Source organism: Wyeomyia smithii, chromosome 2 (assembly GCF_029784165.1).
Source record: "Wyeomyia smithii strain HCP4-BCI-WySm-NY-G18 chromosome 2, ASM2978416v1, whole genome shotgun sequence".
NCBI classification, from domain to species: domain Eukaryota; kingdom Metazoa; phylum Arthropoda; class Insecta; order Diptera; family Culicidae; genus Wyeomyia; species Wyeomyia smithii.
The window spans coordinates 238,527,340-238,540,938 of NC_073695.1; the positions used below are offsets into that span (position 1 = coordinate 238,527,340).

The 13,599-nt window shown below is 36.6% G+C and overlaps 1 protein-coding gene across 1 annotated transcript in view; it reads left to right on the forward strand.

Annotated features, from left to right (window-relative positions):
* LOC129724275 (dehydrogenase/reductase SDR family member on chromosome X) overlaps positions 1 to 12,428 on the forward strand; it is a 28,405-nt gene extending 15,977 nt beyond the window's left edge. The window contains exons 2-6 of the mRNA XM_055679008.1: positions 10,109 to 10,216; positions 10,350 to 10,532; positions 10,600 to 10,807; positions 11,776 to 11,974; positions 12,038 to 12,428. Of these exons, the coding sequence (XP_055534983.1) occupies positions 10,109 to 10,216; positions 10,350 to 10,532; positions 10,600 to 10,807; positions 11,776 to 11,974; positions 12,038 to 12,241 (902 nt within the window). The 3' untranslated portion in view covers positions 12,242 to 12,428. The remainder of the gene's footprint in view (positions 1 to 10,108; positions 10,217 to 10,349; positions 10,533 to 10,599; positions 10,808 to 11,775; positions 11,975 to 12,037) is intronic.
* The last annotated feature ends 1,171 nt before the right edge of the window (positions 12,429 to 13,599 follow it).

Sequence of the window (13,599 nt, forward strand, 5' to 3'; positions counted from 1 at the left end):
TGAGACGCAAATATGTCTGAGTTTTTATCTACTTTTTCAAACAGATTGGGAATTTATAAAATAGGTATGTACCATGTATCAAATCAAGGCAGGTAAACGAAATATGGTTAATTAAAACGAATAATGAAGTTTCCAGATTATTGCAGTACAAAATCACCAAACCACGTGTTTTATAAAATTTAGAAAAAAATAGTCGTCTTTCAAGTTTTAAGTTGTACATTTTTAGAATAAGGTTTAATGAATTCATTCACGATGAAATATTTGTTTAGGATTGCACAGATTTGGAGGAAAATGAGTTAAAAATAAAGTGCGTATTTTATAAGACGATGTGACTTTATACAGAGTTGGCATTTCGCACAGGCGATCCACTGACGTGTAAGAATCGTACAAAGAGGATACACACTGAGAAAGAAACCCTTTTCCTTTGGTGATGAATGTGCCACAAGAGAGTGTGCGCTTGATTGACAAAGTGCGAGTGCGTTACACTCTCTTTCGAAAAGTCACTCTCGTCTAGATTCATCCATGCGCGGCGCTGTAACGTACATTGCACACTGCACAGTGGTCGGAGGCCGGAAAAAAACTCGATTTTTCATGTCAATATTTTTGATGTTATGCATTTTTCCGACGATTCTAAAACTGTAAATAACCTTTTCCCAAAGTTTTATGACAATCGGTTGAGATATCGATTTTTAATCGCACTATGAATGTTGGTATATCCGGCAATTGCGACGATTTTCATGTTTGATATCACAATTTTTAGCCTAACTTCAAACACCTGTAACTCCCTCAGTTATGATCCGATTTTGATGCAACAAGTTTCATTTTGAAGGGAAAATTTATGTACTTTCTGGTTAATTTTCAAGACTTGGCAAAATATCACCAATTTCTCAATCGAGGTAAAACATATTGCAGGGAAGCCAAAAAAACATATATTACTAATTTCATTTCTACCGTACAATCTTGTGAATTGGTTCGGAACGATCGGATAACCAACAATCAATGGGAAATTTATTGTACTTTTAAGATTTATGAGTCCCGTTTTGCACATCGTTGCTTATAGGGAGATATTTTGAAAACAAAACTATGGAGACGTATGGTGGTCAGTTGTAAAATATTCAGTTTCGTATATTTAAACAAAATGATTGACGTGGAAGTATACTTAAAGTTTTTTCCAGTAGTCTCAAGCATTGTTATATAAAATTGTAAACTGCTTTCAGTACTACAAGATGTATAAAGAGAGAATAAATTGAATCGGAGAGAAAAAGAAATGTCTTTTATATTTCTAGATAAACATTTCAAAAGGTCATATCTCCTTTAACGTTTTTCCCGGAGCGTCTTTTCATTTTGGTAATAGTTCAGCTTTAGTAATTCTCTCAAGCGTTGTTTACGTTCAGAAAGCTAAAGCGATCCCTCCGCTATCAATCGATAAGAGCAGATAGGACCTTCTGAAATGTTTCTCTAGATTTTCAATGACGTTGAAATAAACTACCCTACCAGGAGTGATTCGCGATTGGGACGCAACTAAAAAAATGTAAAGAAATCGTTTTATTACACCATTGGTTTCGAAAAGACTTATAAAATTCATGGCAAGAATCCTTTTTTTTTTGTATAAATCGATAAAATGATTCAAATCAAGTTCTAAGTGAAGGGCGACATAACAGTTTACCCAAAACTAAACTAGGCCCTTTACATTGTTCTGAAGCAATGGGCTTATTTACGAAATATTTCGTAAACAGGCGACAGTAAAGGGCGGATCAACATTGTTTTCAAAATAAAGGCGCATTTAAAGGGGGGCACTTGAAGAAAAAATAAAAACAAAGCGAAAGAAAGGTGGGCGTATCTCGTCGTAAGAATGCTTTAAGGGGTAATATCTACTAACATTTTTTTTTTCGTGTCATTTTTTTTATTGGCTTAAATCATGCTAAAACTATCCTAGAATCAAAAACTACATCGCCCAAGTACTGATCTAAACTCAAAATTCGTTTAAATCAATTTTTACCGAACAACTTTTATGCTTCAAAAAAATTTTTTCGTTTATTTTGGACATGCTTGTTTTGTTTTTAATTTCGAGGCTTTGTAAACCAGTAGAAGTTACCTATGATCGATATCGTGTTTCAAATGTGAAGTATAGAGGTCGCTGCATCAAGTTTTGACCGTTACAGCGTCTCTACAGCACGTGTTTACTCACAATTTCCATTTGTTTAGTCGATCAGCCGTTCTCGTGGTGTACGTTCTTTGTTTGAGTTTTTGATACATTTTTAATGTGAGTTATCCACAAAAGTACTTAAATATGAGTGACAATTTTCAGTTTTGTGTGGGATCGGACGCCAACCGTCCGTCAAAATCTCTGAGCACCGCATGTTTGATATCGCGAAAGAGGCTAGGCGCAGCCATACATCAGATAACAAAAAGGTAGAAGAGGAGAGTAAAGCCCAGGAAAGGCAACTTTACGGCGCAGGGATAGCTGATTGAAGAAAAAAAATATTAGGGGCCTTATTAATGCGATTCTTAGGATTTATAGCATACTGAAACTTTGAACGCGTATTTCTCAAAACCATGTTTTCAAAATCGACGAGCAGTAGAGCTGAAAAAGTTTACATCCGAATGACTTGAAATATTAACTGTAGCTTCTTCATCAGATTATCTAGTGAAGTACACACGATTTTAGTGATTGATTAACAACAACAAAAGTTATAAACAATTAGAATCGATTTTTTTTGTCGAAAATGAATTTTTTTCTTCAAACCGTTGCCATTTTGCGAAGAAAAATTCCAAAAATATAATCATGTGTACTTCACTAGCGGCACTTATGTAGATAATGAAAAAAATTTTGTTTTGATTGTAGGTAGAGTTGGGCACGACTTCTACTGCTCGCCGCGGAACAACTTTTTAAAAAAGCGGTTTACGGCAATTGCTGCACAGCCGCCATTTTGTGAAAAAGCAGCAATAATTTTTTTTCCATTATCCAAGAGTTGCTTAATCCAACGATATATTATTTATATATCTTACATCTCAAATGTCCTTTAGAAAAATTAATTAAAAAAAGCCTTGTTTTTTTGAGCATTTGGTAGATATCACCCCTTAAGGCTCATTTGAAAAAAGTTAGAAGAAAAGCGCAGATTCTAGCCATAAATGAACAAATTTAATGTAGTGTTGTTAGGAAACTATAAGACAGGTTTATTTTACGTCGATTTTCAGTATTGATGTTAATGTTAATCACTTCCTTTGAAATTACGATTTGAAAATATACTTGCAAATTTTCAAACTGATACTCCCCAATGTTTATCTTTTGCCAGGTGCGCCCTTATCGCAAACCACTCCGGCTAGGCTTAAAAGTTAAAAACTTCCAAAATGAAATAAATTGAATTATGACGATTTTTGCACCACCCTAATACATAAAGGAGTATCCTACGAACCAAACGAAAAAAACGATTCCAAAGTTTTTCGATGAAGAACAAGTAACGGAACCACACCAATATTCATTTTAGCACCCATATTCTTCTTGTCGCTTCTATTTCGCTCTTAACGTCCGACAACTCGACTGAAGCGAGAGGTGAAATAAAACTACTTTTTCTTAAAAAAAAGTAAAATTTTGCAGTGAATTCGACAAATAAGAGCAATGAGATTAGGTTTTGCAATCCCGGAAGCGATTTCCCGGGAATTGCCTTTTCCCGGGATTCCCGGATCCCAGGAATAGGAATATTGATTCCCGGGATCCCGGGATTCCCGAGCTCCTCGGAAAATTTTCCATACAATATTGCAATAAAACTAAATATCGTATCAAAACACGAAACTTACGTCGTAGAAGTGTAGAGCAGCTTCATAGTGTGCATTATACGAAGCAAATATTTGCTTGAAACGATGATCAATATTTGCTTGCCGTGTAATATCAAATTATTTGCTTAATTTATTTGTCAAAAATATATGCTGTATTATTCAGTAAACGATAAATTGAGAAATATTTTCTTCGTCTCATGTCTTGTTTTGCTAGTGAGTTTACTACTAAGCGGATAGTTGCTTGATTTTTTCTTTGTTTATTGACAAAAAATGTTGAAACCTGTAAATTGATACAAAAAGTGGAAGAGGTTGTTTATGAGACACGACTGTACTGCCTGTGATCGCATAACTGTAACATTCGACATTTTATGGATTTTGCGTTTTTTATTGGGACATGCTTAAAATAGTATGTACTTTTTACATTTGAAAAAATATGCTTATGTTTGTTTGAAAAAAGTCGTAAAAAATACCAAGTTGTTTTGTCACATAGCGTAAATAACCGCATAATTGTAACACTACTTAACCTTTTCAACTTTTTTGTCATAAAAGCTTCCATCCAAATCCACATCTGCATCCTTTGGAACTCGGAAGTTATTCTGGTCCGGTAACCAACCACCGGTGATCCGTTTCTGACGTTCTGCTCATGCTTGTAGAATACAAGAAAAACTTCATTTCCTCCGTAATATATTCCAAAAGTAGCTTGAAAGTAACGGCATAAAAGTATCATTGCAAAAATTTCAACCAATTCGACTTCAAAAGTAGTGTTCAACGTTTACATAGTGTAAAGTAGTGCTTTTTTCGTGATACTAAGTTTAGTTGAACTGTCTATTTGCAAAAATATATTGGGAACAATGCATTCAAGATCAAAATATAAAAGTGTCATTTGCTCGAACAACCAATTTTGCAAATGTTACAATTATGCGGTTATGGGCAGTGCAGAGGTAACGTAGAATACGACAGCCTGTCTTGTGTCAATGTCTTTCTTGGCATAGGTTTGGGAATACACTCAATTGGGGTTAATTAATTTAATAGTCTCTTTGCTCCAGATGACGTTTACCTTTGTAGCCGGCACCGCGGTTTCACTTGCTGCTGTATCCAAAACAAGAATGAAAATGAATTGTTTTGTGGCTGTCTTTTGTATCAAGTTGCACTAAGATATCTTAATTTAGGCAGTGGCTACGAAGAGGGTATATTGACAAACGAATATTTTTTTCAAAATGGCAAATTTTTTATTTAGTTTTGGATGATTTACAGTGATAAATAAATTCTACATGAGGTGATTTATTGGCAATTATGTATATATGAAAATTTCAATCGCTATACTGCTAGCCACACACGCTATATAGCAAGCCTTTCATGCTATAAACTATATAGCATATATAGCAAACCACGCACGCTAGCCGCACGTTATATAGCAAGCCACACACCTTATATATTAGGGACACACGTTATGTGCACACACCCTATATATACATACGCTGGATAATGGTGGCTTCTCAAACCACCTGGCTGTGCGAGTCTCTTTCAGTTTCGGGTTGTATTCACCCAACGATATCTGAATCGGATTACCGCTGGTGGGGTCCAACTCAGATCGAAAGGAAGCCGAACTGAAAGAGGTAAGAACTGCAGGTAACCACTACCACCTCCGCTGTTGTCCGATGCTGATCCACTTCGCCTACTGCCATCGGTGTTGACGTTCGCTGCTGTTGCCTGCTGCTAGTAAACTGATTTGCTTGAGGAGAAACAGTCTCTTATATAGCCCGAAGAGTGCATTCCCGGCTAACTAGGTACTTCATTCTGTCGTCCTTTTTAGGGAAAGGCAGCAAGCGACCAATCAAAAGTCGACATTTGCGTTTCGACAATGTTCAACAATTTTCAATATTACAATAGTTGGAACAATCAGAATACAATTTTCTGAATTTGGACGGGTGCTTAAATGATTTCCCAATCGATTGCTGCAAAAATAACAGAAATCGGTTGGAAACTGACTGGGTTTAAAGCGTTTGAAATTGGACAATTTTTGTGACGCTCTCGATGTTTTCGGTTTTGTAATTGGATCCCTGTATTGAAATTGGGTCCCTGTAATTGTTGCCGTAAGACGTATTCTACGTCATAAATAAAAACCCGTAAATCAATGCGACCAGAAATAAATAAATGATTAAAACTAAGTCAGTGTAACTTGGGTCGTGGCCGCGATTTCACATTAATTAAGAAGGCATTCAAATGCTCTAAAATCTGGCTGCCAAACACTCAGCTTTATCTTCAACAAACTAAAAGCATTGGACTCTTCAGTTTCTAATGAAACGTAGCAAGAGCTGGAATCGGTGATTTAAAAGTATTTTAGAAATCAGACACCAGCGGTGATTCTGCGATCTTAAGCAAAGTTTTACAGAAGAGAACTACATTATTTGGGCCTAACGAAAAATTGTCTGCGGAACTGAGGCAATTGATAGACGATTGTTCATGAATATTGGAGTGAACTTGAATAAATTTTGTTCTTCAATTAATACCTAATTAAATTTTAAACGATTGTTTGAAACTTTAATTAATAAACTTTATTTGAAATCACATTTTGGCTAAGGATTTTTTCCTTTCCCGGTTCCCGGGAATTCGCGGGAAATGAGATTTTTCATTTCCGTTTCCCGGGAAATTTATTCTCGGGAATATTGCAAACCTTAAAGGAGATGAATATAAGAGCGGCTCCCCTATTAAAAATTAAAGCATGATTGAAGCAAAAAAATCTGATCATGAAAAAGGCCTAACGGCACTTTAGGTGCGTAAATTGCTAATTTTAACATTTACTGACATCAGAAATGAATTCACCACCTCAAAATTGTAATCAAATGTGATTTCCAATTATTCAAAAAAGATTTTTAGATTTTTTCCGACTTTTGTTCAGAGACCAGCCACTGTGCACTGGACCAGGAATGGAATCTAGCTGAACGAAATTAATAGCGCTCTAAGGGTTTGAACAATCGGTTTCCGATCTTCTACAAAGTTTTTTGGCATATTTAGGGCTTCATTTTGGCTGTTTGAATTAGTGCGGAATTTAGCCGCGAAGGTGGCGTTGTGATGCAAACTTCTTTCCTTTTCACGCTAGAGCTTTGCGGTTTTCGACGAAGTTGTAGATCTCTAAATTCTATGAAACTTTACAAAATATACAAAATTTACAACTCTTCAAATTTTAGAGATCTACGAGTTTTTATAAAATTTGTCTGAATTTCACGTTTTATTGTGATAATTTTATGAGTTCACTCGAATTAATTTCTTGCAATTTTTTTCTCGATAGAAATTGAATAATTACGTCGTTTTCTCCCGAGTGCAGAAGCTTTTGAAGTAATTAGGTAAAAATATTTCATAAAATTCGGAAAAAATACATAATTTTGTGAATTAGATATCTCGTAAGTTAGCAAGTATTAGCAAACCATGATTTTTTTATAAAAATTGTCCATCAAAAAATCTTTATTTTCTGAAATTTTGAAAGATGTGTTTTTTTTGTGTTTTTGTGATATTTCAGTTTGAATATAGTCATAGGTTTCATGTAAAAAAAAGTTGCTATGTATTTATTGCATGGAATACACGGTCCAATACTCTGACACTTTATCCAACCTATTTGCAGTTTTCAGCAAAGTTGCTCAGTGTAATAAAAACTTCAACTTAACGTTCAGTTTTGTTAGCGATTTGGCCGCAGGGGTGGCACTTCGACTCCAACTTTTTATTCTTACACGCTAGAGATCTGCAGTTTTCAACAAAATTTTGATCTGAAAATTTTATGTAACTTCGAAGAAGAAACAAAATTTATGTCTCCTAAAGTTTTTCAGAAATTTACATGTTTTTGATAATTTTGCTTGAGATTCACAATTTTTGTAATAGTTTTGTGATTCGATACATTAAAATCACCAAAGAATCAGTTTCCTGAAAAACTTACTTTTTCAGGGGATTTTAACCGCGGTGTTCATTCGTTCGTAAAAAGAAAATAAACTTACTGATACTACTACAAATCATTATGACGGTACCAACATCGAATTAATCGTTCTAAGCGTAGTGGCTTGGAGCTGTCAAAGACATTCAAAATACGCTGTAGCATCAAATGCGTTATGCCAATCGCACATGCGTTGTCCTGGTTTCAAACTAGATCAGTGAATGCTCTAACAAAGCTCATAAATGATCTGGTTACGCACAATCCAACTTTTGCGTGAAGAATGATAAAAAATGAATGACAACAATAATATTAATTGCACAAAGATGACGAAAAAAGCACTAAAATAGCACATGAAACAGGGAGATTTTTAATTTTTTCTAAAAATTATAAATAAGTAACACAAAGGTGAAGCAATTCTGGTGAATGGTGGATGGAACAGTAGCACAAACATCATACCAATAAACCAGACAACTAGGCCGTTACAAATTTTATTTTCATTTTATGTCACTTCCCCCCTTCAAAAATCTTGAATATTGGAAGGGGAAGAAAAAACAGCTCAAACCGTTTTGTTCATTTTATTGGTTTTCCGACAGCATATGTGCTTTATTTAGCAACAAACAAGTCCAGTGACAACGAGAGTGTCGTCAAAAGGCAAGCGAAATAAATAATAATAATAATAAAGTGTTATTTTTCAACATTTATTTGAGTGCAAGTTACAAACGTCATAACTTTCACGCAAACTTTGAGCAAAGATATATCTTTTTTTTCGTCTCGGTGTTATTTATTTTTTGCCACCCCCTTGGCTAAGTTTGATAACCTTGGACATAAAAAGAGTTCGAAATTTGTATCAGCCTTAACATAAAAAAAACATGATACAGAACCGACGCCAAAATGACTTACGATAACTTAAAAATTATATACAATTAGTAATACTAAAAATGCCATTGTAGGTATTTCAGCATGATCAAAGAGGATCAAAGCTGTTATAAAAATAAAAAAGAAGTTAGAAGTAAATTTGAAACGTAAAGCAAAATAAATCTCAGAAGAAAAAAGGTAAACAAACGTAGAAAGAACAAAAAACAGTCACAGGTAAAAAAAGAAGAACCCAAATAGATTTTTTTGCGAAATCCAGTCTAAATCAGTGAAAGTTGAAGTTGAGAGATTGTTTATAGTACACAACCACAAGGTTAACGTAGAATCACGGTAGCCTGTCTTATATCAATGTATCTCTTGCATTGGTTTGGGGTTAATCAATTTGATGATGTGAAGCGGAGAGTTTTTGTATTTTCTTCAACTCTCTTTTTACTTTACAACGCTGTTTCCGATCGACAGTTCATACTGTTTGATAACACGCCATGCAGTATTTCTAGGCGATTTCAACTGTTTATCCAGCCTAGATGCAGACCACAATGGATTTTCCAAATGACTGTGCACATTGTTTCCTTTCTTTCGGCTTCCATGTTGATTGTTTATTAAATACAGTTATTTTGCGGAATGTCAAAAATACATAGGTGAAGCTTAAAAAAATCCGTTAAAAACTGACTGAGTTTAAAGCGTTTGAAAGTGTTTAATTTTCGTGACACTTTCGATGGTTTCGGTTTTTCAATTCGTACCCGCAATCTCCGTTGTTCGGGTTTGAGTGCCGTCTGGATGAGGAAACATTTTTCTAAGTTTATATCACGTTTTTTATTCTGGTTCATTTTTCACATCCATGTAAAAAGTACAAATATTGCCTGCTTTACTAAACTTAAAATGCAGTCATAAGACAAAAAATTAAATTATTTTGTAATATAATAAAGAATATTTTTCCTCGTAGGTTGATATCTGCAAAATGAGAGAAATATTTTCCATTATCAAAAACCATGAGTCATCAATCAGCGCGAAGATATAACTTCAATATCGATAATGAAAAGTAGAATTAATCATTAATCATCATAAATATGTACCATCCTGCTATCGTCATCGAAGCTTTTCCACGACCGTTGTATGATACTGTGCTATTTGTTTTCGATTTTTTGAAGTGCTACGATACGATCTTCATTGGGTCTGTGGTGCAATCTATCAGACACATTTTTCCACTTCCAGCATTAAATCTCCGCTGCCAAGAGCGTAACAAATAGCTTCCCGATAGCGCTCAACAATGTTTATTCATACACATTGTCTGCTTTTCAGTATTATTATTCATGCTGACAGCGGAGTCATCGAAACCCTTTACCTCCACCGTCGAGAGAGCTAATCTTCGATAATAAGTTTTGCTCTCTTCGATTCCAAAAGTCAAAGGAATCGCAATAATTGGAAAAATCCATTTCGTTCTATAACCCTCGCTCGCTTTTGTCCCCGGCAAAAATCGTATGAAAAGCGAGTTTTAATTCCTAACAATGCCTTTCTCTTTCCTCTCTCTCTCCACAGACCTGTACAAACAACCGGGAAAAATTGCGCTCGTCACCGGTGGAAACCGTGGCATCGGATTGCGGATCGTGAAAAAACTCGTCGAATGTGACATCGAGGTGATACTAGGTGGGTATCGGAATCGTGCGATTCTATTCGAACTGCGGAACGGGAATCTATGTCGGTTATAAAAATTGAAAAAAAACAATCTCAAATCGCACATATTCGATTTTTCCCATTTCATATTCTATGCGGTGGGCAGGCGTTCGCAACCCGGATGCATCGAAAAAGGCTGTCGAAAAGTATCTGACGGAGGAGGGAAATTTGTTGGCTGGTGCGAAACTACACTACGAACAGTTGGACATTGGCAGTATGAAATCGGTGCGAGCATTCGCGAGCCGCGTTCAGGCTAAGTTTGACAAAATTCACCTTCTTATCAATAATGGTAATCCGCACTCACAGCTTGGGTGGAAGTGGTCCGTAATTAGCTGATGCGATGTTCCATTTTTCAGCTGGCGTGATGGGAGTTCCGTACAAGCTGACCGACGAAGGCTTTGAATCGCATATGGCTATTAACTATTATGGTCACTTTTTGTTAACCCATCTGCTGATACCACAGCTGCGGGCGGCCGGAAGTCCGGAATGTGCGGCTCGAATTGTGAACGTATCGTCCTGTGTCAACAAAGTTGGAGATATTAAGTATGGAGACATCAACCGAACGTAAGTATTGCGATTAGATGCTCTTAACATTTCGTTTATTTTATGAGTAATTACTAAAGTTTGAGTAAATGGTCAAGTTTTTACAACTTAATGTGATTTTCAATTCGACAAAGGTCAAATTTAGTTCTTTCGTACGAAAGTTCGATTGGCCTTTATCAATATTTCATCAGCAAAATCGATTATATGGTTTTAATTGTTGAAATTATCATGTCTGATGAGCGGATGTAATTTGCTGAGAAAGAATAGTGATTGTGCTAGGTGGACACGGCAAACGACTTTCAAATTATCATAGACAATATTTCGATTATTTGCGGACTTTCAGCGTAAGCTGAGGTCGAAACCGCACAACATACCGCGGGTTTTCCGATAATAACAGCATTGAGTATGGCCACAATGTAGTGCGCCCGAACCGCGTTAACATTGCGGAACTGCAGCCTAATCCAATGAGGCGAACAGAATCATTCCCAAATTTAAATTAGTTTGTTTTTCAACCAGTCCTCGGTGGTATTAGGAGGAGGAGGAAGTTGAACACTGGCGCGCGCCCTGAAGTGGGTTCGAACTCGTTATCTATTGTCATCATCATGTTGCGCCCACTAGCGGCGGAACTGTTAATGGCATTCTCGTTGTCATGTGAGCAGCGCGATAACGATACAGCCAAGCTGCTCACCGTGGCTGCAATCGTGGAACATTAAACCGTGCCTTGGCCTTTTTGGCGCAATCAACTTGGAAACATAATGCTCAACCCGAGAGGATGAACCCGAGCGAAACCGGGCCTCGTCATCACCGTGTATACAATGGCCATAACAGTTTTAATGAAGCTATTCTAGTCCTGCCGTTGTTCCACCCGAGTAGCATAATTAGAAGGGCATCCGTAGTCTCCTGAACCGACCATCCGACCGATATTCGACTGCACCAAAGCTCACATCAAACAAACAATCGAACTAATTTTCCCCACGTTTCGATTCCAGCAAAGACTACTATCCGGCCGAGGCGTACAACCAGAGCAAGCTGGTCCAGGTGCTGTTCGCGAAGCACACCAACCTGCAATTCGAGGAAGATAACGTTCCAATTCGGTCCTACGCCGTGCACCCGGGAGTTGTCAATACGGATTTGTTCGAAAACTCCAGCACCACATACATCCCGTGGCTCCGACAGCTGCTGTTCAAGGTAACTTGCTGTTCGGTCGATTGTCCTTCAGATAATTATAGATAGAGGAACTTTTTTTCTCAGAACCCTGAACAAGGATCACGCACCATTGTGTACGCAGCAATCGCCCCGGAACTGGAAGGCAAGGGGGGAACGTACCTGAGCAACTGCCGTTTGACGACCTGCCATCGCTTCTGGAAGAATTCGGTCCAGTGCGATAAGCTGTTCCGCTTCACCTGTGATACGCTAGGAATTAAGGACTTTTTCCACAAGGAGCCCTCCAAGTAGAGCGCTTCCCCGTTTTGTTTCCCTACATTTCACTTCATCGATGGGACTCTGAAGTGCATTCAGGCCACGAAGCATCATGCTGCTGTGAGGGTTTGATTCTATTCTGCTGTTGCTGTTGTTACCGTTGTCGGAGGCCATCGATTTCAAACTTTACCCCGGATCGTGGCAACGTGGAAGAGAACAAGAAGGAGGAGGAACAAAAAATAATATTACATCACATTCAATTATTAATTCAATTAACTTTCGGATTATTTGAGGGAAGAAGATTGCGTTGCTAGGAATCAGATCACTACTACCTGGAAATAAAACTACAATCGGAATCGGTTGATATAGGTTAATTGAGTTTTATTCTTCTATCGGACTCCTTCGAAAAATCAATCTAAAAGTAAATCCTCAAATTGTTTTCGATACTAAGTGGGAGTTGTGCGTGATTGTCAGTCAAATTATCTTAATTTCATTAGCTTTAAGAAGAAAATAGGTTGGTTCCTTATTGGTTACCGTAACGCTACAATGCGATGAACCAAACCAACCAGATTTTTCATATAATCTACAAACAGTAATGTTTACATTGGAAATTATAAACTAAAAAATCGCGTCGGAGAAATACGTATTAAAAACCAGACAATATTTAAACTTTTTCGTAACATTTTGGCAAACAAGTTTCTTTGCCTTTGTACATTTTTTACTTTGTGATTTCTTTAGTATCTATTATTTTGAGGTTATCGGATATTTTTTAAACCGCCTTCATCAATTTTTTTTTAAATGTATAATCCTTTATTTCAATACAGCAAAATCCATGCTTAGGTGTTTTTAAAATATTTTATCTTTCCACATTGAGTAATTAACCCGACTCAACATTCAACCTTTACTTAGCTTTACTTTTCTTTCAACCAGGTTAGACAAGTGTTTATGGTAGCCAATCTGGTATTCGATTCGATTATCGCCACCACAAGCCAGTCAATAACAAAGTTTTTGGCTCTTCAATTTTAGTTTGCCTATTTATTGTCACTCTTATTCAGAAAGTTTTTGTTTTATTTGTCCAGATTAGGTAAGTTTCCGCGACCCCAAATCTCAAGTACCGGTGGATTCAAGACATATTGAAACGGTCCTTTTTTCGTTATTCTCGGTTGTGTAGATTTTCACGACACAAAATGAGTAAATGGTGTCTTTGAGATTGTGTCTTCTCTATCCAAAGACTTTTGTTTTGGTATTATTAAGCTAGTTTCTGACACCACAAGAGAGGTGAATGACTAAATAGGTTAAAACTAATCCTAAATAAACAAATAATAATTTATTATTTCTGACATCACAAATGCAGCGATCAGTCTAAAAAGAGAAAGACACAGTTTTTGTGCAGG